General features: G+C 31.9%; 2 protein-coding genes across 3 annotated transcripts in view; one reads left to right on the top strand and one right to left on the bottom strand.

Annotated features, from left to right (window-relative positions):
* LOC133183538 (axin interactor, dorsalization-associated protein B-like) overlaps window positions 1-2,226 on the bottom strand; it is a 32,944-nt gene extending 30,718 nt beyond the window's left edge. The window contains exons 1-2 of the mRNA XM_061318481.1: window positions 2,097-2,226; window positions 1,059-1,122 (exon numbers count right to left, since the gene is read on the bottom strand). Coding sequence (XP_061174465.1) covers window positions 1,059-1,122; window positions 2,097-2,212 — 180 coding nt within the window. The 5' untranslated portion in view covers window positions 2,213-2,226. The remainder of the gene's footprint in view (window positions 1-1,058; window positions 1,123-2,096) is intronic.
* Window positions 2,227-3,104: 878 nt separating this feature from the next.
* LOC133182135 (son of sevenless homolog 2-like) overlaps window positions 3,105-24,614 on the top strand; it is a 32,502-nt gene continuing 10,992 nt past the window's right edge. The window contains exons 1-19 of one of the 2 annotated variants that reach the window (XM_061316862.1): window positions 3,105-3,479; window positions 6,698-6,958; window positions 15,560-15,643; window positions 16,820-16,900; window positions 17,269-17,469; window positions 17,961-18,101; window positions 18,600-18,710; window positions 18,819-18,917; window positions 19,038-19,168; window positions 19,318-19,448; window positions 19,913-20,101; window positions 20,709-20,832; window positions 21,007-21,090; window positions 22,254-22,466; window positions 22,656-22,781; window positions 23,106-23,262; window positions 23,413-23,514; window positions 23,829-23,984; window positions 24,345-24,527. In XM_061316862.1, coding sequence (XP_061172846.1) covers window positions 3,405-3,479; window positions 6,698-6,958; window positions 15,560-15,643; window positions 16,820-16,900; window positions 17,269-17,469; window positions 17,961-18,101; window positions 18,600-18,710; window positions 18,819-18,917; window positions 19,038-19,168; window positions 19,318-19,448; window positions 19,913-20,101; window positions 20,709-20,832; window positions 21,007-21,090; window positions 22,254-22,466; window positions 22,656-22,781; window positions 23,106-23,262; window positions 23,413-23,514; window positions 23,829-23,984; window positions 24,345-24,527 — 2,649 coding nt within the window. In that variant the 5' untranslated portion in view covers window positions 3,105-3,404. Of the gene's footprint in view, window positions 3,480-6,697; window positions 6,959-15,559; window positions 15,644-16,523; window positions 16,677-16,819; window positions 16,901-17,268; window positions 17,470-17,960; window positions 18,102-18,599; window positions 18,711-18,818; window positions 18,918-19,037; window positions 19,169-19,317; window positions 19,449-19,912; window positions 20,102-20,708; window positions 20,833-21,006; window positions 21,091-22,253; window positions 22,467-22,655; window positions 22,782-23,105; window positions 23,263-23,412; window positions 23,515-23,828; window positions 23,985-24,344; window positions 24,528-24,614 lie in introns of those variants that run through there. The other variant, XM_061316863.1, reaches the window with a different exon arrangement.

Raw genomic sequence — 24,614 nt, 5'->3', positions numbered from 1 at the left:
TTATAATCGATTAATAGCATCAAAGAGCTCCATTCGATCGACAATCAATTGTCGGCGACAATCATTTCATCACTAATAAACAGAATTATGTATTTTAATGTAGTTTACTTATTTACCAAGTCTTACTGAAATTGGACCAAAACTGTAGTAGGAGTAGTGTTTTGAAAGATTTTCAAAGAAATTTCTGTTTTTTATTAACCATGAAACACCATTTGTCAAAATCAAAAGCTGATACACAGAATTGTGTATCTTAATGTAGTTTACTTATGTACCAAGTCTTATTGAAATTGGACCAAATCTGTAGAAGGAGTAGTGTTTTGAAAGAATTTTAAAGAAATTTCTATTTTTAGTAACCATGGCAACATCGTTCATGAAATCAATAAACCGATATATAGAATTAAGTATCCTAATGTAATCTACTTATTGGACCAAAACTGTAGGACGAGCAGTGTTTTCAAAGAATTTCAAAGAAATTTCTAACTGTAGTAACCATGGCTACTCCATTTGTCGAAATCAAAAACCAATACAAAGAAATGTGTATCCTAATGTAGTCTACTTGTGTACCCAGTCTTACTAACATTGGACCAAAACTGTGGGAGGAGTAATATAGCCTTTTGAAAAATTGTTTACAGACAGACAGATGGACACCTTACCAATGCATAACCTCTCTCTGACCAGCAGAGCTAAAAACCAATACAAAGAGTTATGTATCTTAGTGTACATGGTGTAGTCTACTTGTGTGCCAAGTTATATTGAAATCAGACCCAAACTGTGGGAGGAGTAGAGTTTTGAAAGTATCTCACAGAAATTTTTATTTTTAGTAACCATGGCAACATTGTTCATTGAAATCAAAAACCGATAAAAAGAATAATGTATCTTAGTGTAGTCTTATTGTGTGCAAAGTTATCAGACCAAAAACTTTAGGTGTAGCATTTTTGAAAAAAATTCATAGACAGACAGACACCTTACTATCGCATAAACTCTTCCGGTCTCTGACCAGTACAGTTGAAAAGAACACATTTTCTTAGAATTTCCTAAGCAGCTGTCATTGTGCATACCTTTTGTTCATCTGAGAAAAGTGGAAACTCTGCATTGGCAAAATCATCTAGTTGTTTTGATAGTCTGTAAAACAGAAGAATACCAGTAATTTTTGTGATTATGACAGGTTTGTATGTTTTTTTTCTTCTAAACTTTGTAATTTGATCATTTCCTTTCATTGGGAATTCAAGAGGTTGCGAATGTTTCTTTTTTCTCCAGCTGATCAATTCTGGGTCACAGAACCTGTGTCAAGAAAGCTTCACAAGCTGAATGAGTCAATCACAGATCCACAAAATTAAACAGTTAAACAGGTTCATCTTCACTTAACATTTGACAATGTGTTCTTGATTACGCCGTTGGACCATTTGGTGCGACGTTAGACTGATCAGCAAGATGTTGGACCACTAGGACATTTTTTACATCACACTTCATTCCTCAGCAAGGACAAGATTCTCAGACCCAACAAGCTATATCTTATTTCACATTTGTTGGTGACTGATAGTTACAGAATTAACCGTGTTAAATATGTAGTGTAGGTAAAGGAAATTTACATTTAGTTTTTGTCATCTGTGTCTCAAACATGAAAGCCAGTGGAAGATACATGTATGTCATGATAAAAAGTAAAAAATATAACAAAACATATATTCATTGACTGGGGTCTGGGGCAGAATGCATTTTGCAGAACCCAAGAAACAAACTGATTCCCTTCAGCTTTTATGCCTCAGTTTGGTTCGAGAGATTGGCAAAACATATCATGCCCTCAAATAATGTTTTGTTCTGTTGTAATAGCTTTTTTCAAGGACTAGACAATTGCATTTTTATATAAAAATGCCAAAGATTTATGAATAATTTCAATATATGATGTTTATGAATGGAAAGTATAAAAGTTTTTTGATAGTTGATACGACATAGACATATATTGTAATTTAAACCATTCATGTAGCGCAGAAACATTCAAAGAGCACCAAACTGGGGTATTCTTCACTGACACATGTAACAACAACGGCAGGATATAAAAAGTCCATAGTTTTCTACATAAATTACATATGTAACAAAACCTTTTGTAGCCATCCATAGCTTCAATTGGTTGGCCCCATAAATCGAAATCGGTGCACTGAGCGAATGATTTGCCAAGCGCCAAGATTGCTTGGCGTTGTTCCTCTTCACTTGTCATATCAATTTCTCACATTGCAGGTCCGCTCTTCGGAACTCCTTGACATTTACCGACTCAAAATTTAGACAAGGCTAAACACCGGAAAAGTATTACCACAGCCCTCTATATATAAATACATTTATATAGGGGGTATAGGTATCACTCTGGTCAATCATATATCGGCTTATTGATAGAAATTCAGAGGCATGTTGTATCAGAAATTAGAAGAATTCCTTGATGTATGTCATATATATATACATATGCATGACGTGTCTGAATCGATCCTTTAGAATCATCAGCATATTGTTCATTCATTGTGTAAAAAATCAAAGAATTAATGATAATCAATATTTATTTAACTTAGATGTGCATAAAAATTTTTGTGTGTTTTAGTATTTTTGAGGGATTTTTTTAATATGTAAAATGAAAAAAGAAAGAAAAAGAAAAAAAGTCATATTAAAATACCCATAGGTCTTTCAAATTCCACATATATTAAACACTTAAAACTCACGTGTTAAGAACCACTGGTGAAAAATATTAGAAAAAGAGAAGGCTCATCCATTCAAGTGAATTTGATTTGTATTGAACAAATTACGAACTAGAAATGTGATAATGCAATATATATATACCACCATGGTTGTTAGCTTGAAATATCCGTTCCAGTGTTTAGACTTGGCCATTCCCCCACTAATAGGGTCAAGCGTTCCGAAGATTTGTGTTTATGTTGAAGATCCAATTCCAAGTTGTTTCATATGGCGTAGAATCTTTAACCTTTGTGAGATACAATATATGTTTCAAAAATATGAAACACGTGACAATGCATAAATAAATTTGTTTCATAAAACAACATGACATTTAAAAAAAAAATCAATAATAAAAAGTTTTAGGAGGTCAGGTGCGAAGCATGCGCGGTAGCTCTTGACAAATTAACTTCCTGTTCGGGATTCGCGGAAGCTCTGTCGAAAAGGGTATATTATCTCATTGTAGACGAGCCGTGGTAACAAAATGTGATGTATATTGTTTTTAGAGTCACTATGTATGCAACTGCCACAAGGCAGTTGTCTGTTTTACGACATAAATATACACAATTTGTGCGAAGTTGAAGGTCATGTTGGCTTATTCACTTCTATAGAATATTTATGCAAAAAGAAACAAAAAAATTCATCATGGTTTCATGAATTTGTCAAATGCGGATTAGTTCATAACAGTAGGAATGTTTCCTCCAAGTTTTCCTGAAAACTTCAACGCACAAGAGTGGAAGGGTATATTTGTTCAAGCTCTTGAAAATGTAAGTTCTGGAATACTACTTCAAAGTGTATATCCATTTTGAATGCATGACATTTTATATTAAATCTGTTAATATATTGTGAGGGTAGACAGACATCTCGGCCCAATGACACCTCGGCCCATCACGCTTGACATCTTGGCCCTGACAGATCGACCCAAGATTGTTGACAAGTCGTCCCATATAAAAGAACCTCACGCCCAAGCATAATTTTATGATGAAAAAAATTAACAGATTTACCCAGTATTTGAATTGATATTATTATTATTGGTGTTATAATTCTTTCTGACAAATTCTTTCTTTCTAAAAAAAAAAATGATCGTTAATTTTGTATTTACAAAAAAAAGAAAAGAAATAAAGAAAAAACTGAAAGACATTTTATTGTTTATATAGATCTATATGTCTATATAAATTATCGTATAAAGATATATGTAAAATAAATTGCATTTTTGATCTGTACTTCATTGTTTCTTTTTTGAAAATCACACTTGCTTTGATACCTGGAAAAAAGGGGGAAAAAAAGAAATGGACTTGAACTAGTTATAAGCGACGATAATAAATTTATGAATGGAAGTTTTTTTCTTAAGAAATAAATGAGAAAATATTCAATGGATGTAAATGTCTTTAATAACTGTCTCCCAATTAAGCTGCTCGTAATTAACCACATGTTGTCACCAAGTTGACCCTCCAAAGGATGCACTGCGACATTCTGTTTGTTTATCATTTAGCACGTTTACTTAATTTACAGCATTGTCTTCTCATTCCTTTATATATCGTCAATGTGCTCGTATAAGGACTTTTTTTAAAAAAAAATCTTGATAGTTTATTCATGTACTTTTTTCACTTTATATTTAATTCAAGTCCCCAAATTGGAGATACAAATGTATATATATTAAATTCATAGTAAATTTTTGCTTGGGCCGAGGTGTCTTATGTATGGGCCGACCTGTCTTAAATCTTGGGCCGACCCGTCTGAGCCGAGATGTCATTGGGCCTAAATGTCAATGGGCTGAGGTGTCTGACATTCATTGTGAGATTAGATATGAATATGCCCATGATATTGTGAGAGTACTGGATTGAAAAAAAATGTCTGACGAACATTTGTTGAAGTCATTAAATGTGTTAAAAAAAATCAGATAAGGTGTCATTTTACAGTCCTATGACAAATCATTTGCTATAGTATAATAGATGGATAAATTATTGTTCTTTAAAGTATTTTTAGTATTCGCATACAAGATTAAGTTTTACATCTGCAATATCAAAACAAAACAAAATCTTGAGAGAAAAAAGGAGTTGTTTCTCAGGACTAGCACTGGCAAGAAATGCATAAAGGATGGATTTAAGTGCATGTATAGAAATTTCTATCATTAAAATGATTTTCTCCTACATAGGTACCCACTTTAATGATAGAATTCATTCCTTGTGTTGGCATTGTAGCAAAATAAGCGGGAAAATAATTCTACTCTATATGTATACTAGCTATGAAATATTCAGAGAGCTCTGAATGTCAATATGACAGATTATTTTGAAGCGAGTTAAACAAAAAAAAATGAAAAATTGTGTGAATTATTTCTTTACATTGATTAATTTTTTGATGTAAGGTACTAATAAGCTCAATAGGTTTTTTTTTTATGAATAATAGTTATTTTTTATGCAACTTTGTAATTCTCCTAAATTGTGCCAGAGCAGATTCACTCCATTTTGCTACATTGCAAATATATGGGACTTTCTAACTCTGGTGAGGGCTTGCCCCGAGACACAATTATATTATTCTAACAAGGATTTAAGAATTTGAGTCCATAACTGGTTAATTTTATAGTTTCTTTGTATTTTATGACATATCTGAAATATGTAAAATAAATGATCTTTTTATGCCCCACCATGAATATGGGCTGGGGCATACTTGTATACAAGTATATAGTGTTTGGCATGTCCATCTTCTGTCCTTCCATTCTTCCCAGTCTTCTATCCTATCCTTCCGTCATACTTTGCGTTTAGCTCAGTTTCCAACAAACTATTCAGGATATTTTTTTTTCTTCAAATTTTATATGCTGATACATATATACATGATTAATGAAAGCTATTGAACTTCATCAACATTTTTTTTACCTTGACCTTTCTTTTGACCTTGACCTTACTTTTCAAAAAAAATGTGTTTAGCTCTGTCAGTTGAATGAAACTATTCAAGGTGTTTTTAATTTTTAGTCAAACCTTATATGCTGATACATATTGCTAAAAGCTATTTAACTTGATCAACATTTTTTTTTACGTTGATCTTTCCTTTGACCTTTTTAAATTTGTGTTTAAGTAAGTTTCAAAGAAACTATTAAAAGATATTTTTATCAAACTTCATAATTACTTATACATATTGATGAGAGCTATTCAATTGCTTCAACATTTCTGATGTTGACTTTTTCTTTGACCCTACTGTTCTCAATTTTGCGTATAGCTCAGTTTTAAAGAAACAAATCAATATATTTTTATTAAATTTCATATGCTGATACATTTTAATGAATGCTATTGACTTGAATCAAATTTTTTTTACCTGACCTGACTTCTATACATTTAGGCTGTAATTAAAAAAATCTGAGATTCTCATTCAAATTTTTTGTAAAAAATTGAGGTGGGCAGGCAGATTTTTCTATTATATTTTTAGTTTGTATTTTATAACATAGATATTTTTGTTGACCTCATAATTGGCGCAAATTTATGTATTATACCCACATAAAAATCATTGTAGAATTCCATCTAATGTACATATCTCATAATATGCATCTCACCAATCTTTCAAAACCAGAGGTCCTTGTTTAATACATAATACAACAAATACCATCTTGTCAGCTATCAAAATTACACTGAAGGATTTAAAAAGAATGTTGAATAGTAAGTTAAATACTGATCCCGATCAGAATTTAGACAAAAAAAAAAAGAATCCAATTAATTGAGGCAGCAGTAAAATACTGGGGCAGGTGGGAATAAGAATCTAGGAATTTTTTCCTGCACTTTTTAATGATATCAAAATCACTAACCTCCGTTAAATGGTCAATATTTATCAAACCATTCTTAGACGTTTCCAAATGTCCATCATATATTGTTGAATCAAATGATTAACATAATATTCACAATAATTGTATTGATAAATTTCTGAAGATGAGTATACTTAAACATATTGTGAAAAATGTTGCTTATGTAATTTACATGTATCTTATATTTTATGATAGGTTCAGTATCAAGTTCACCCCACATTGATAGCTAAAGCAGATGCTTTGGAATACATAGAAAGTCTGATCATAAGTCTTTTGGGAACACTGTGTGCTGCCCAGCCCCATACTGTGCAGGATGTCACAGACCGAGTCAACAAGACCTTCCCTGACCCAATCGACAAGTGGGCAAACAGGGATGCTAATGTTGCTCTAGAGAAAGGCAAGAAAAACTCCAGCATTGTGCTTCCTGTGGAGAAAATTCATCAGTCTCTTATAAAGGTACTTTTCTTTGTAGTTTAGGAAAAATCAGCCAAAAAATGTTAAGTATTTAAATATTAGACTTAGTATTACATTGTGCTATGCACTTTTTAAATCCAGGAAGTCTTAGGACCCAAATAACACTTAAGAATTAAGGTATAATTATTTTTAAACAGTTATGGGGATATAAATACAGGTGGTCACATGATCAAATCCCTTCGGGCTTTATGGTAGACCAACCTGCATTTAATATATCCCGATAAATGTTTAAAAATGATATCTTATTACATTTACTTATATTTACATAGTGACAGATTTATAATAAATATTTGTGTTCATCCAGACCTCGTTATCTCATACTCAATTGTACAAGAAAAAACTCGGAGATGTCCATGAATTTGAGATATTGAGGGTGAAATACTTACCATGCTTACAGAAAAAGAACTTTTGACTTCCAGATCATCTTGACATATCCATGGTATTCAAGATACCGATGTTCAAGATACCGAAGTTCAGCTGTTTTATAGATTTAAATCCATGAAATGATTCATTTTTTCATACCTCAATAGTATAAATTGAATGATTTTACTATATTGAACACTTCGACCACTTATTACATGTTTAAAAATTTTTATAAGAAGGTGAATTTTAAAAAAAAAAAAAACAATTTAAGGACAGATGTAACAAACAAAATATTGGATGCCTGGATTGGTTTATAAATATATTTTTTGGACGTATTTTTAGAGATCAATGTGCGATTTTATCGGTATACCAGTATATCATGATGTTTTATTGCATGATACGTATCATGATATGTATCCTAAAATACTGGTATTTGGTACATGATTATAAAATCCAGAAATAATTAATTTATTTGTTCAAACTTTTGAATTGTAAAACAATAAAACAACAGCATCTGATCATCCAAACATGGTTTATTTTTACGTAAATACAAATTATGAAAAAAGTGAAGTTAAGTTTTACAGCATATTTCAAAGAAAAATTATGGAAATTCATTTGAAATCTTTGTAAAAATTTCAGTTAAAATATCATATTATTTTAATGTTACCTCAGGGGAGAGGCATTATATATCTCGATACGAATTTCTTGGCAATACTTATCCTTACTATTTTGGTTCTAAATGATGCAAATAATAAATTTCTAGAATATTAAGAAATTGTACACTTTATGTGATGTTCAAAAATTCTACCTTTCTGCAACCATCCTTATTAATCAACTTTTCGTCACTTTAAATCCCATTATTGAAACTTTGAATGAAAAATTTAAAACTATGAGCATAATGAGGTTAAACTTATTCGTTTTACTTAAATATAAAGATGATTTAAATTGTTATTTTCAAGATTTTTGATAAAAGTTTGTACTGTATTGTACAGACTGTATAATCTTTCCTTATGTTGATAATAAATGATGGACCATAAATGTAGTCTTTTTGGTTCTACTGATCAAAGATCAGAAGAGCTTAATATGTTTTGGTAAGATGTCTGTTTGTCTGTGAACAAATTTTCAAAATACAAATGTTCCTTTTTCGGTAGAACTTGGTACACAAGTAGACAACACCAATGCAAGATAAAAAAAAATTTGATTTCCAGGAAGGGTGTTGCTACTGTTAGAATAAAACAGAACACAATTGATGTACAATTATCATATGCCAAGTATGTCTTTGCAGTCATTATGGTCTTTTCTGTTAAGTATTATTGGGAAATTTAGAATGAAATTACTGACCAGAAATGAAATTCAAAAACGTAAGATTAAAAAGAGAACAGATTTATCAATGCATGGCAATCAGGGTGTACAGGGCTTATTGACATTGACAGTGTTATAATGTGCACTATATGTAAAAATTGAAAACTCCTGCAAGTGCATCCTCATTTGTAAAAGCAGCTTTTAAAATGTTTTTACAACCAAGTTTTGCATTCAGCAAGTCAACAAGTAAAAGTAAACAAGCACTAGTCCAGCTGGACTAATGCCCATAAAAGTTAGTTTCAAACCCTGCTTGCCCAAAGGATAAGTAAATTTATAGTAAATTGTATAGTTTTAGTCCATTTTCAGTAGACAAGTTGACTACATAAAGATACATAATTTATGTATCAGTTTTTGATTTCAAGAAGCTGTTAATTGCCAAAGTTATTAGAAATACAATAGTGGGTGAAATTCTTTCAGAATGCTTCTACTTCCACAGTTTTTGCTTGATTTCAATAAAACTAGACATACAAGTAGACTTTACCAAGTTAATTTTATATTGTTTGAACAATGTTGCATTGGTTACATAAAATAGAAGTTTCTGTAAAATTCTTTTAAAATGCTACGCCATCAGTTTTAGTCCAATTTGAATAAAGCTTGGTACCCATGTGCAGTAATTGCTATACCTTAATGGGACCATAATTTTTTAAAATGGATTTTGATTTTGATGAGCAATGTTGTGGCCTTGGTTATTATGAAGATAATAATGAGTGAAATTCATCCTAATCTCTACATGGTTAACTCGATCTTCTTACAATTTTGATTCGATTTTAGTAAACTTGGTTCACAGATAGACCATACCAAGACCCATAATTCTGGTGTTTAGAATCAAGGTGTTGTCAAGGCTATTAAAAATGAAGAATCTGTGAAAATCTTTCAGGATGGTATTCCACCTACAGTTTTAGCATGTTTAGTGTGATTTCAGTAAAACTTTGTGCAAGTTTAGAAAACACCAGTGCAGGATCCTTATCTGTAAATGTAAAACTAGCAAAAAAGGGTCGACTTTTTTCCTACTTTAATAAATCTAAGCAGTATAGCTACAATCTCATCAGAGTCATCTGGTTTATGATGATCTTTCATAAAAAGGACATTGTCATGTATTACAGTATTAGAATGTGTAGATAAAAAAGTGTTGTAGTTGAACTGTTGAAGGAGAAATAAGTTTGTCACATAAATCTAGTAATGAATTGTTGATGTAAAGCATTGGGGGTTTGTATTAGATACATGAAATATTGATTTTGATCATTTTTGTTTACAAGTTGAAGTTTTAATAGCCATTCTCTGTAACCACTTAAACTTTTGTGGCACGCATAGTCACAGATTTTTTTCAAATTTGGCTAGAATTTACCACCTCATAAACTACTCCAAAAAATATTGTTAGATCATATGAATGTTGAGTAGTTACCATGGAAACGGTGTCTAAAGTTGATTTTTTCTGAAAAAATGCAATTTTTGGGAATGGCAATCAATGAAATGCGGCTACTTCAATCCATGTTACTCACAGAAATAAAAAGTATGACATCTGATTTTAAAAGGTATTTAAAAACATTGTTGGTATTCAGTCTATAAATATAAGAAATCTATGATTAAAATAGCAGAAATTCATTTAAAAATTGAATTATCTCCCTTTGATAATTGTGAGCTCTTTAGTGCGAGAGATAAAAAAAATCATTGGACAAAACTGACTGGAAGTTGTTTACATTATCAACATGTATCCTGGATTTCAAGTAAAATCAACTGGTTTTTTCTATTTATTTAATATGCATACAAATTTTAACCGCTTTGTTTATTTCCTGCATGCAAAAGAATAATTTTGATGAGTGAACAGTGGCGAAATGTAAAAGACCACATGGTACAGGAAATCAGCTCTGTGCACATTCATGATATTGAAACCTAAGCCTCAAGGTCTTAGGAGTTTCAAAATGGGGATAAAAGATAAACTTGAGATATCAGAATTATATTGAATTGGTTGTAAGAAGAGGTACAATGTCCTAGTCAGAGTGATATACATGTATTATAATGAATACAGCCTTGGAAAGTCAGTGCCTTTTTAAAACAAATGTGAAAAAAAAAAAACTGAATTATAATGTGAGAGAACTAGGCTATTGATTTTACCTAAATAATTAAAGTCAAGCTACATTTACATGTTTGTACAGAACTGGAAGTTGAAGTTGAATATTGAATGATGTATGTAAGTTGATGTCTGTCATTAAAGGGATGACCATTTGATGCGGGGGGGGGGGGGGGGGGGGGGGGGGGGGGGGGGGGTTACAGATTTTAGAAACTAAAGTCCGTTCTTGAAAATGTTGGAAATAAATAATCTGTCCTCAACTGGCAGGAAAATAAATAATCCATCTTTGATAAGTGCTACAACCTCCAACCCAAAGGCACTTGTTTCGGTAATAATTTTTAACCCATATTATAATAAGTATTATTATTATAAAAAATAATAAAAAAAAAATTATTCCCGAAACAAATGCCTACGCCCCCCCCCCCCCCATTCCCTTGGGGCGGGGTCGATTGTTTATTTTATTTTCAGACTTTTTTCAGTGAAGCAAAAAAATGCATAATCTGTCCTGGATCATATTGGAAATAAATAATCTGTCCTTCAATTCCATGAAAATAAATGATCTGACTCGGAAAAAATTTGCCCCCCCCCCTTCTGAATCAAACGGTCGTCCCTTAACCCATAGTCAACGCAGTCATATTATGCAGTTTTAAACAGACTTTATGTCATTCATAATTTACAATTTTTATATGATGAGTGTTTTCACTTGATAGGATTTGCTACATTTGAAATATAAACTGATACTCTTTACACCCTCATTCTAAAATTAAAGAACGTAAAAGTATATTTTATCTCTATTTAAAGGCTACATGTAGAAAAAAAATCCACACCTAAAAACCCTGTATTTGTGAGGGATGTAACAGAAAACTCAATCTTTTTAATACTACTGTTTGCCTTTATCTGTATCTGATTCAGTAAAAAAAGAGAGAAAAATTATCTGTGTATATTTCAGATTTGAACTTTTTATTCAATGACTTTGAAAATATTTACAAAGAAGTTGATAATGTTCCTGATCCAAGTATTTTCTTTAAGGGAATTAATGGTCTTTATCCAAAAAAAAAGAATAAAAAAAAATTGTTAAGGTCAGTAATGAAAAAGTTTTGTTTTGTAATTGATTCCTTTCGACCAGTGAAAATTATACTTTCAATTTTTTTGTAAGGGGGGGGGGGGGGGGGGGGGGGGGGTGTTTGCATAGAAATACAAATTGTCTGAATCATATTTAAAGTTATCACTTTTATCAAGTTTATCATTTCTCTAGACTAAGATAAATGTAGATTGAACCTTGTAGCAGTAAAATTAATAGTAAATCTGTGTAGCTGTATTTTATTAATAATGAAAACATAAATAAATTTCTGACAAGCCCCCAACCCCCACCCCACCCCTTTCTACCAAAAGAAAAAAATCATAAAATTAAACACAAAAAATCTATACTCGGGAATGGGGGCGGGTTGGGGTTAATCACTTATGAATGAACCGCTTTCTTTCATATTTATATATAACGTTTCTTAATGTTTCACAACGGATCCGTGTTTTTCTTACAAATGCCTCTTACCCATTTATTTGGGGTAAGTGCTTTTACATTGTTCCTGGAAGGGATGGAGTAAGTCCTGGTCATTGGTTACTTTATCATGTTCATTTTAAAAAATGAAAACCGTAGGAAGGAGGCAGGGACAGATTATTTTCAATATTTTCAAGGACTCAAGTTTAGAAATTATGTTTACAATACAAACCATAAGGTGTACGATTCTATCAAGCTTACCAACCAACTCAAACTTAGCAACCGACATAAATTCGAGAAAACACAAAATCAGATTATCTGAGCAGGTCCAGCAGATTTTTACAAAAGATTATTATTGATTAAATATTGGAAGTAGCAGATCTATTACTTAAATCCAGGCATATTTGGGTTAAAATATTTATCATCTCAGTGTCTCTTAATTTTCAAGTTTTTAAGAATAATACATGATAGATTTTTACTGTATTGCAAAGTAAAATGGATTTAGGCTTTTTCTGTCAACTTCTCTGAAAAAAAAGTCACAGGAAAACACATTCTGACTGTCACTGGAAAAGTGTGGAGTGTTGAATAGGGTCTAAAAATGTACATTTTAGAACAAGGACTTAGTCTACCAAAACAACAAAAGAGTGTATTTACATGCACGTAGCACAATGCTCTACGTACAAGTCACTCAATATGGTACGTGTATAGGCTTTCAATATTTTGAGTTGGCTACTTTTTTTTCAATAAATGAAACCATTCTCATAGCATTTTAACATTATGCATCAAGCTAAAGGTGAGAATGTAATACCAATTTCAGTAAAATGCATTGTATATAAAACAGGATACGATATTCACAATATCCGAGTTTAAATGCTATACTAACAAGGTAATTCAGAGAAGCTGTGTCCCCTGCTTAAGGAAAAAAAGAGCATGTACGGATCTTGAGGGGTGGGGTCGGAGGATGGTGGGGTTGGGGGAACGGGATACTTTAAGAGTTGCGGGCGGGACCAAAGGGAGTTATGATATAAAATTTCATTGCAAAAGCTTAAAAGCTTCTTGAGATATCGCACGGAAATGAAAAGTTTACACACAAACAGAATGTATAAATTTTTGACCTTGACCTTTGACCTTTTGAACTCGAAATCAATAGTGGTCTTCTTTAGGCCATAGGGAGTTTCAGTGTAAAATTTCATTGCAAAAGCTCGAAGTTTTTGAGATATTGCGCGGAAATAAAGTGTTAAAACAGACAGAATTATGATTCATGACCTTTACCTTTGACCTTAAAATCAATGGGGGTCTTCCTTAGGTCACAGGGAGTTGTTATATAAACTTTCATTGCAAAGGCTCAAAGGCTTCACGCGACATCGTGCAGAAACGAAAGTGTTGCAGAAAGACAGACTGACAGACGGATGGACGTCAGACAGACCTAAATAAATATCCCCCACTTTAAGTGAAAGTAGGGGACAAAAAGGCAAATTTTATATACCATTGTGTCCTTGAACTTTGACCTTCTGTCCGTATTTACCAATTCATGTGATGCTAGTTACATGTATTGTCCACCAGAACTGTAATTTTGTTTATTCATAATTATGTTGTTTAAAACACAAGTATTAGTTATGGCATTGAAAAAATGTGCTTAGTTTCCTTACTTTTCCATCTAAATCGAGCCATATTGACCTTGAACTTTGACCTTTTGTTATGAAAATTGATTTTTTTTTCTTTGTTTTTGCTATTGTGTACTATATGTACAAATTTGGTTTTAATCCATTTTAAAATACTCAGGTATTTATATGGAAACTGATAGTAGATACCTATTGCCCTTGTCTGGAATTCTTAAAAAAGCATTAGTTTGTAACCATGGTAACATGAAAACAAGATATGAATACCAAGTGGTTCTTTATGGTTTATATTACAACTATATATGGACTTTCAAACCAATGTATTTATTTTTTCCAATATGTCCGCAAAAATTTATACCAGGCTTTTCAAAAGAGCCTAAAATCTACAATTTTTCCTTTAAAAAATCATACTTAAAAAGGGGGGATATTTTTTCTATGAGGTTAAGTTACTCAAATACTAGAAATTATCTAAAGAACTATAAAAATGATGTATTTTGACAAAAAGATAAAGTCATGTAAATATCTTTTTGTATTAAAGACTTTTAATTAGTCAAAAATGGTCATTTTTCATCAAAATTTAGCATTTTGTAGGCCATGAAAAATGTATGTTGGTTGCCATGGTAACCATTGACCATAGCAACCATTTTATTATAAATTTTAGTTTCATACATCAATATAGGAATGTGTGCCAAGTTTCATAAAAATCCAAGACCTAGCGTGCCACACTCCCTATATAAGAGTTTAAATGCTTACAGAGAATGGCTATTAAGTTGTCAGAAAATACTCAATATTTCATAACATCAGCCTTGAGATAAACATATGGATGTCACATGTTTATTGACATACTAAGATAAAATAGACATAACAGAACTGTACTTAAGAGGGCAGGATGCTAGTAGTCTGCATAGGAAGGTTATTTTGTCTTATCAACTGCTACAGTTGTTGTGGTTAAATAGTTGTAATGTATAAACTTCCTCCACATCAGAAACGTTGGCCCGGGCTGTACAGGGAGATAATGCAGTGTAACGTCAGCATTGACGTCTGACCTACTTATGACAATACATGGACCACTTAGTTGGAGAGAGGACTGATAAATAGGAACAATATAAAGAATGTTAAACATCTTTGGAATACATTTTTTGTTACATAGTATAGTAGATGGACTTTAAACTGTTAAATATTTATTTGATTCATTAGTTCATTATTAAAATTGAAAAAATGAAGTTAAGGTAAACACATATAATTCACTATATTGTTTAAGTAAAATGGGAACTGCATAGTCCCTACATATATAACATTGACAGACTTTGTATGAGTACATGTAGACTAGAATGCATGAACTTTGTCTTAACTGGATCAAGTAGAAGCACATTGAATCCAAAGGGTAACACTCTTTATTTTTGGGGATGATTTACAATAAACTACTGTCATCAGTAGACTGTGACATGATGTAAGACTTGTGTCAAATGGCCACCATTATCTCTTCTGTTACAATCCTCTCAAAATTGAAAAATACCAGGGTAAAGAAGAAAAAATAAATAGTATATATAGAGTCATGCATACTGTAACCCCCCCCCCCCCCATCCCCAAGGGAAAAAAAAACTAGCTGAAACAAATATCAGAAAAGTTATATTTTTTGGAGAATTATCTCCATTTTTGATTGTCTTTACTTGCAGGATGTCCTGGGCTACAAAATTGAACACAGTGTGACTTTGTATATTGTGGCTGTGCTGGAGTACATTGCTGCTGATATCCTCAAGGTATGTCTGTCTAGCTGTCTGTCCATCTGTCTGTCTAGCTGTCTGTTTGTCTGTCCAGTTGTATAGCTGTCAGTTTGTCTGTCTGCCTGTCCAGCTGTCTGTCTGTTCAGGAATGAGAATAGTTAGGTTTGCAAGTGTTTTGTTCACTAACATTTGCATATACTTACTTGCAGAACATTTTGCTTTAACTGTTTACACATTGATATGTAGATATAAATACATGTACCTTACACTGAAAATCAAGGTACAGCAAATCAGGTCAGGTTCAAGACTTCTTTTTGAACATGTTGGAAAAAAAAGTGTGACTCTAATAAAAAATTTACAGTGAATTGCATAAATATTTCATGTGGTATCAAGTAAAAAAGTTTCTTTCAGTGCAGTTTGTGCTGTGGAAACAAAGAAGATAACATACTTTTTGTTGTGGTTTTGACAGATTTCCTAGGATTTGTATTCAATAAGGAAAATGCATGTAATACATGCAGTTTTTGCATAATATGCATATTTTTTTTAGAAAAGATTCCTTACGTGTTAACTGCTTGCATATATAAAAATTCATGTAGTGTTAATTTTGATTATTTTGAAAGGATGTTGATAAAGGAAGATATTCAAGATATACATAGTAGCCATCAGATACTGTAGTAGGATTTTCATTGGTTGTTATTGTATAAATACTCTATTATTTATATCTAACTCAGATGACAAGTCCTCCTTTGTTTATTAAATATCTATAAATGTGAAACAGTAAACGTATGCCATAATATTGTTCATGTATACATGTATATTTCTGATATGATAAAGAGAAATTGCATCATCATGTCTCAAGATTGTTGTAGGACATACTCTAATGATTTTGTCAGGAATCTCACACAACATGGATGTTAAAATTGTTGATAGAGGAATTGTAAATTTGATATAATGGAATTTACATGGCATTAATATGAGTTCCACAAAAAGAAGGAAGTTATGGAGACCCTACTTAGTAATGAAACTCGTAGGTTTCCTCATGGGTCAAATTAATACCTTAAAGAAAAGGGTAATGGTAATTTATTCTCTTGTAATCTTTGAGCTCAAATAATATCATCATCTGATGTTACCTCTGTGTGAATGGCGTTGTGACAATACAGATTTACTTATAAAAGTCATACCCTGGGTAATAATTATATTTCTTTTTTATAGCTGACTGGAAATTATGTGAGAAATATTAAGCACACAGAAATCACTTATCAGGATATCAAGGTGGCAATATGCGCAGATCAGGTATTTATTTTTCTAGAAATGCATATTAGTTAATTAGATGAATTAAAATTAATCTTAATTTTTTAACATTTATGCATAATTACATAGTAGGGACAATTTTAGTAAACTGTCAAAATTATGTGATGTTGCAAATCTGCAAATGAATGTTGAAAAAGCGCAAATAACAGTGCCAAAAGATATCTAGAAGTTTCATGAAAAAAAAATTTGAAGAGAAAATTTCAGTAAAATGAAGATCACTGCATTTTATTAGTTAACTGATTGATAATTTTGCTTTTGTGCAAATCAATTACCAGTATTAATATACTTTATGTACAAACCTTGGCATGCATTCATATGACAGGTTTAATCTTTCTCTTTCCTCTGTACAGGTGTTGATGGACATGTTTTCCCCAGAGGAAGACGTGTCACTCCCTCTAGTGGAGGAACCTATTGGTTTGAGGACAGAGGCTCAGTCATATGAGGACATTGTTAAGGATTTCATCTTTGAGGAGACTCAGTATATGAGGGACCTCAGCCAAATCATTAAAGTTTTTAGAGCTCCTTTTGTGAAGCATTTTCCAACTAGCAAGGTAGGCCATGTTCCATTTTTGTAATTCTATGAATGTGAAACATTGATCGGGTATATAAAAAAAAAAATCAGTCACAGAAAAAAAAAGTGTGAGGTTGTAATTTATGATATAATTTTTAAGGCCCCACATGAAAATCTGAGAGCCCTATAGGAATCACATTGTCTGTCTGTCTTTCTTTCTGTCCATCAACACTTTTATTGTGACTTGATAACTCATACAGTTTTCAAAGTATTTTTATATTTTTAATACACAGAAAATCTTTACTATAAGAAATAGGCTGTCATAAATTTAAGGCTCATATCACTTTGTCTTTATGTATGTATGTCTGAATATATATATATCTTCTAAATCAACAGTCCTCAGTGGGGCCCTCTCTGACTGTGTCAGTTTTCTAGTTTTGATCAGATTTTGTCAAGAAAGGAAAAAGAGCATTATAATATAACTTACATTACTAAACGCATTCAGCATTATAATAATAAAGACTATTTTAGGATCTGGAGATAATATTCAGCAACATTTTGGACATTTATGAGTTTACGGCCAATCTGCTAAGTTCTGTAGAGGAACAGGTAGAAGTCGCTGCTGAGAATGAGACTCTGACAGTAGGAATCAGCTTCCTGGACATGGCAGAGGTAAAACAAAAAATGGGGAGGGGGGGTCTGTTATTATTTACGAAAACTTGGTACATCATAGTTATGAAAAACCTTTCAATTAATAAAACATTTTGATTTTTATATACATGTACAGAATGTATGTATCAAGTGTTAAAAGAATGTAAACAAACTCATTCAGATTGTAAATTATACATGTGTAAGCTTAGCAGTGTATTGTGTAAATCACAAACCAAATTTCGTAATGCACGACTACACATTATACATGTACAGTTTGTATTTACCCCTTGAGTGGTTTCTGATGACAGTGAAATGCAAAAAAGATCTTTTAATGCTTGTTTTAAAATATGTGTAGCTCTTGTACAGTTTAAGGATAACCTGTAAATCTTTGTAAAAACAAATAATATGAGGAAATACATGTATCAGTGCATCCAATTTGACAGATTGAATTAAAAAAATGTTTTTGTTTTCTGACGATTTTTTATGTTAAATTGCTTATGAGAAGACTTTGATTTGTAGGAGGAGGAATTCAGTGTTTATGAGAAGTATGTAGATGATATGTTGTCTCCGAGAGGAAAGGAAAGGCTGTATACTCTGATGCAGAGAGATGATCTTACCAGAACTCTAGAGGTCAGTATGGGTCAATATAGATTAGTTCCTGTGTATGTTTTAATCTTCTATAAAAACTCTTGTATACCTTACATGTATATTTATAAATGTAGTACATTTTGTATATAGGACGAAGGTCATGGATTCAAAGATGCTGTCAAATATGTCTTGCCAAAGCTGCTACTAGGGCCAATATACCATTGTCTTCACTATTTTGAAGTCATTAAGGTAAGAGATGTGTAATGAACAAAAATTTGCTTCACTTTATACTTTAATTAGCATTAAGAGTCTTACATATACATGTTTTAAGTAAAGAAAAATCTGAAGTCATATTTTGATGTTTTTCAGGGTTTAACAAATGTTAGTCAAAATGAAGAAGATTTAGAGTTTCTGGAACAGGCCAATGGGTTACTGGCATCATTACGATCTGTTTTGGAAAGCCGAATAAAAAATGGCAATCTTCCCAGAACAAAACCTTGGTGAGAAAATTATGCCTCTGTATTAAAGAAAGTAATTGCTTGAAACCAGAAATTATGGTATTGTTTATATCATTATGAAATAATAAATTATGATTTAAAGTAGTACATGTGAAATATCATTATGTAGTACCTTAACTCTTGTCATTTAGGGAAACGTCCCTGAGATTACAAGGCAGAACTGGTATACAACAAGTTGTACAAAAGATGTCTGAGCTGCAGAAAAGTATAGATGGATGGGAGGGCAAGGATATCTGGCAGAGCTGTAGTGAATTTATTCTGGGTATTTACTGTGTAGATCTTTCTTTGCAAAACTGTTTGTATCTAGTAATAGTGTACATATGTGTATTTTTACAAAAGTTATTATATAACTGTAGATTCCTAAATATATGCGAGGAATTAATTATGTAATTTTGCGAGAAGCACCACTCGCAAAATAAAATTATCTGCTTTATTTTATGGTGATGAAATCAATGTAAAATCTCTTGATCAACTGCCCACTCGTGAATTATTTTTCTCGCAATTTGACATTACAGAGCCATTTCACGATAATAAGTACTCATGAAGAATAAGGAATCTACAGTATTATGTAGTATTTAATTGTACATGTACTTGTTTAAGTACGTGTAAATTCAGAGAAGATGTCAAACACCAAGTAAATGACATTTTGAAGCAGGTTTGTACATTGAATTAAAACTGTACTTGTTTGTATATGTTCCAGTTTTATAATTTATTGTGTCTTTTCAGATGGAGTTCTCATGAAACATGCTAAGGGAAAACCGACAGAGAGACATGTGTTTCTGTTTGATGGTCTGATCATCTTGTGTAAGCCAAACATAAAAAGATCCTCTGTAACCTATCCCACTGGAGACTTCAAACTAAAAGAGAAATTCCACATCCGCAAGGTGGAGATCAGAGATAAAGAGGACACAGATGGTAGGTTATTAACACACTTTTTTTCTTATCAAATGGTGCACTTCCCAGAAGAAATTTCAAATTGCTGTAAATATTGTAAAATCACATATTTTTGTGGGGTCAAATTTTCATTGAGGAAAAATATTGGTTCATGGGGATTTGATTTAGTGGTTGAAAAAGTATTGCCTTGTGGTATGTATGAAATTTTACATTTCGTGGAGGACATGAATTTGTGGGTCTCTTCATACCTCAAAACAATGAAAATTAAACCCCCACAAAAAAATTGTATTACAGTATCACAGTATATGTATAAAAGCTTTGGAGATTAAGGTCTGCCATACTGTCCAAATCATGAGGGATTTTTTTAGCATGTGTTACAAAATTTTGCATGTAAATGAGTTGTTTCAATAAGTTACTAGTACATGTCTGTGCATAACAGAATTTGATTGTCACTCATGATTTCATTTTGAACCAGATCTATCAACAGTAGTAAACACCACCAAAAGCAGATTCTTCATCATAAGATAAATGTTAATGAAAATATAAATTCTAATTGCATTTGCATTTTGTTTTCTATGAAAATTGTTTAAATGTAAAAAATGTTTTACATGTATTTTTTTTCTTTTAGAACTTAAGAATTGGTTTGTGATAGTACCCAGGGATCACCCCAATAACAGTGTCACCCTATCTGCCAAGTCTGCGGAGGAAAAGAGTAACTGGATGGCCGCTCTCATATCACTACAGACAAGGAGGTTTGTCACTGGCACAAGAAAATTTTGATGAAATAAATAATTTCAAACATTATGACTATGATAAGCCATATATGCTTTGTGTTAGCACAGATTTGTATTTTGAATGAAATCAATACTGATTTATCAGTGTACTGGATGCTATTGATTCTATGTAAGATTATATGAACATTTCAGTATGCTGGAGAGGAGACTGGACAGTATCTTAAAGGAGGAAGAAAGGGATAGACCTCTTATACTCCCCCCTCCAGAAACCTACAGGTAAGTAGTGAAGGTCACAAATCCCAGGTAAATTTTAGACTCTGATTCTGCACTGTTTAGCTATGATTTAAGGGCCTCATTGGACTGAGAAAATTAAGTTAGGTCTATTTACTTGCAAGTGTTACCATGGTTACTTTTCTAATTTGGCAAGTTATGTACTTGTAAATTAAAACATGGTGTACAATCAGAATATGATTTAGTCAAATGTACGTGTTACATGAATTTCACATGAAATTAATGTGAAAATTACACACATGAATATCATTTATATGTACATGGTCTTTTCATATGATATATGGAAAAATATTGGAGAATGTCATTTTGTGCTCTTATCACTTGAAATGAAAAAAATATATCGGTACACATAATGTGAAATTAAAGTTTCAAAAATTTTCCTTCAAATATTATTAATTATTCATTCCTGATAGTTTACAAGCCAAACTAAATACATTGTACATGTTTTATATGCTTAAATAAAAAAAAAGAGCAAATAAATATAAATCAGTCACATTAAAAAAAAGTTGAAAAGTTCATGTAAGAAAAAGGAAAACCCTGACTTTTTCAAATTGTCATTAACAATACACTATTAATGACTGTAAACAGTGTGTATTTTTGTGCATCACCTACTTATGACTCAGAATTAATACTAATGAAGTCATGGGGATGAAACAAACAACATTTAGTTTAAATTAGTAACTAAAACTAAAAATACTGTTGTTATTTGATATAACAGGAAGTTTTTTTTTATTCTTCAATTGTATTACTGTGTTACAGTGCAGAATTAGTCAAGTACATTAATTATAGGCAGAATTACTGTAGTCATAATTTTTTGCTAAAATTTTGACAGTGCATAGATGTTCTTTTGATAATTGTATACAAACAAACAGTATGAACATACACAATTTAAAACTGTAAACTTACAGTACTTTTTTCTGTGGGGTCATAATTCGCGGAATCACAGTTTCTGTTCAGTCCACGGTAGAACATTCAGTGGATTTCTTAGATTGCCATTATATGCCTTAAATGTACTTAAAGTATGCCGGAAAAAATTTCCAAGGAAAATTGTGACCATGTAGATAGCATTAATTGATTCCACGGGGAAAAAAGCACTTCTGCAGTATCTTAAAATTCACAAATAAATAAGGTGTAAATTTTTATCACAGATTTGCAGAGAAAGACACTGCAGACAACATAGTGATGGAGGAGACCGGTTCCTCCCCAACTGAGATCCCCCTTATTAAAGGAGGAACTTTACTGAAGCTGATTGAGAGGTTGACATACCACATGTATGCAGACCCCAAGTTTGTAAAGACCTTCCTTACTACATTCAGATCCTTTTGTACCCCTCAACAGCTGCTGGATCTGCTTATTGAAAGGTAAACCATTATGTATTTTGCTGGGTCCTTAAGACACAGTCAATCATGTGTGGGTTTAAACAACTTTATATATCCACATCAAATTTTGAAAAATGAAAACAGAATATGTTAAAAATGTATCCTTTGAATATTTTCTACTAAAAATAGATTGAAATTAATAATATTACAAAAGCAATGGTTTACTTTCAGGTTTAATATCCCAGATCCTCCAGAAAATCTGAAGGTGGACATTAACCAAGATGCTGATACCAATCAGCGAATTAAAGATGATCTCAAGAAATTCCGCAAGGAATACATAAAACCTGTGCAATTTAGGTACTTGTATGACTTACTTATCAGTGTGCTTTGTATATGTTAAAGGCTCAAATGTAATTCAGGAGTGCATGGTATCAAAGGTCAGGATGTGTATTTGTAAAAAAAAAGTGAAGTGATTGAATGAAATTCATTTGGAATACCAATTTCCATTTCTGAATTCAAATATGTGTTTCTTAAACCTGTTAAATGTATTTGATATAACTGGTTTGAACCGCAGTCACTGCTTTCCTCGACATTTTTCATTGTCTAACATTCTTCATCTTTTTATAATTTTGGATGAAAGTTTTACAGACTATGTAGATTTCATGTTGTATATACTCGCAGGGTTGTAAATGTCTTACGCCATTGGGTGGACCACCACTACTATGACTTTGAGAGAGACCAAACTTTGTTGTTCAAACTGAATACTTTCCTCAAAAATGTTAAGGGCAAAGCTATGAAGAAAATGGCAGAGTCTATTATCAAGGTTGTCAGGAGGCGGGTAAGTGGAGATTATGTACTTCACAGAACTTAAAGAAAAATGAAACAGCAGTTATAAATGATGCATTTACATGTATTTGATCTTTCTGTTGATGTAAAGCCCTAGGATTTGGACTTACATGTATTTAAATTTATCACCTCTATTGTTCAGTTTGAGAGTGTAAGTACAGAAAGAGATATTATTCATGCCAAACCAGCCCCACCCATAGAATGGCACCTCACAAAGGACAAAGAGCAGTTTGACCTGTTAACGGTATTTTCTGATTTAAGCAACATGTGATATACTTTATTATACTTCAGATAATGTGACTTCGGTTATACATTATCTAATACTTGAATTAAAGAATAAATGTTCATTTACTTTTAAAATGATAATAGTAATTTTGGGTTGGCCATTTTCTTTCTTTTCATTTACGATATGGAGCTTCATCGCACAAATTGTACTGTACAACAATATTATTAAACCTTTTCTTTTGAAATCAGAGGAATTCAAAAGTTTGCAAATGATTAAAACTATTTTTATATGAAATACAGTATATTCTTCATGTGAATTTTTCTCTGTTTTAGCTCCACCCTATTGAGATTGCTAGACAGGTTACGCTGCTAGAGTTCGACTTGTATCGAGCAGTTCAGCCATCTGAACTTGTAGGTTGTTCTTGGATGAAGGAAAACAAGAGTACTTCTTCACCCAATCTTCTCAAAATGATCAGTTTTACTAATAATGTAAGTATGAATAGAATGTGTCATATAGAAATAGAATGTGTCAAATAATAGAAATATTATAAGGACAAATAGAATGTGTCAAAAAGCAATAATGTAAGTACAAATCGAATGTGTCACATACAAAGATTAAACAAACTTTTTAATTGTCTGTTTTCAACATTGATGTTTTAGTAAAAAAGTTTTATAAAGCATCATTGTTTCCAGTGGTAAATCTACAAGTTTGGAAGTATACATGTAGAGGGAGAGTGTTGTTTCAGACAAACTTCTTCACATCACCTAGAATTCTTGGAATGACATCTTTATCTATTCAAGAAGAGCTCTTTTGATCACTGGAATGATTGCCTTTATTGTCTTTTTCAGTTTATATGCTGGCTTGAGAAGTGTATTATAGAGACAGAAAATTATGAAGAGAGAGTGGCAGTTGTAAATAGAACTATGGAAATTATGTTAGTGTTTCAGGAACTGAACAATTTTAATGGTGTTTTAGAAATTGTTAGTGCAATAAATTCTGCGTCTGTATACAGACTGGAACATACATTTGATGTAAGTATCTGTGTTTGATAGTTTAGATTAGAAATTGCCAAGAATGTTTCTTTTGTACAGAGTTAAATCCTTGAACATAAGTATTAA

This window comes from Saccostrea echinata, unplaced genomic scaffold (genome assembly GCF_033153115.1).
Source record: "Saccostrea echinata isolate AGI-Se365-2 ecotype Australia unplaced genomic scaffold, CSIRO_AGI_Sech_v1 ptg000009l, whole genome shotgun sequence".
NCBI classification, from domain to species: domain Eukaryota; kingdom Metazoa; phylum Mollusca; class Bivalvia; order Ostreida; family Ostreidae; genus Saccostrea; species Saccostrea echinata.
Note: the sequence above shows the minus strand (reverse complement) of the source record. Positions and strands in the feature narration are given on the sequence as shown.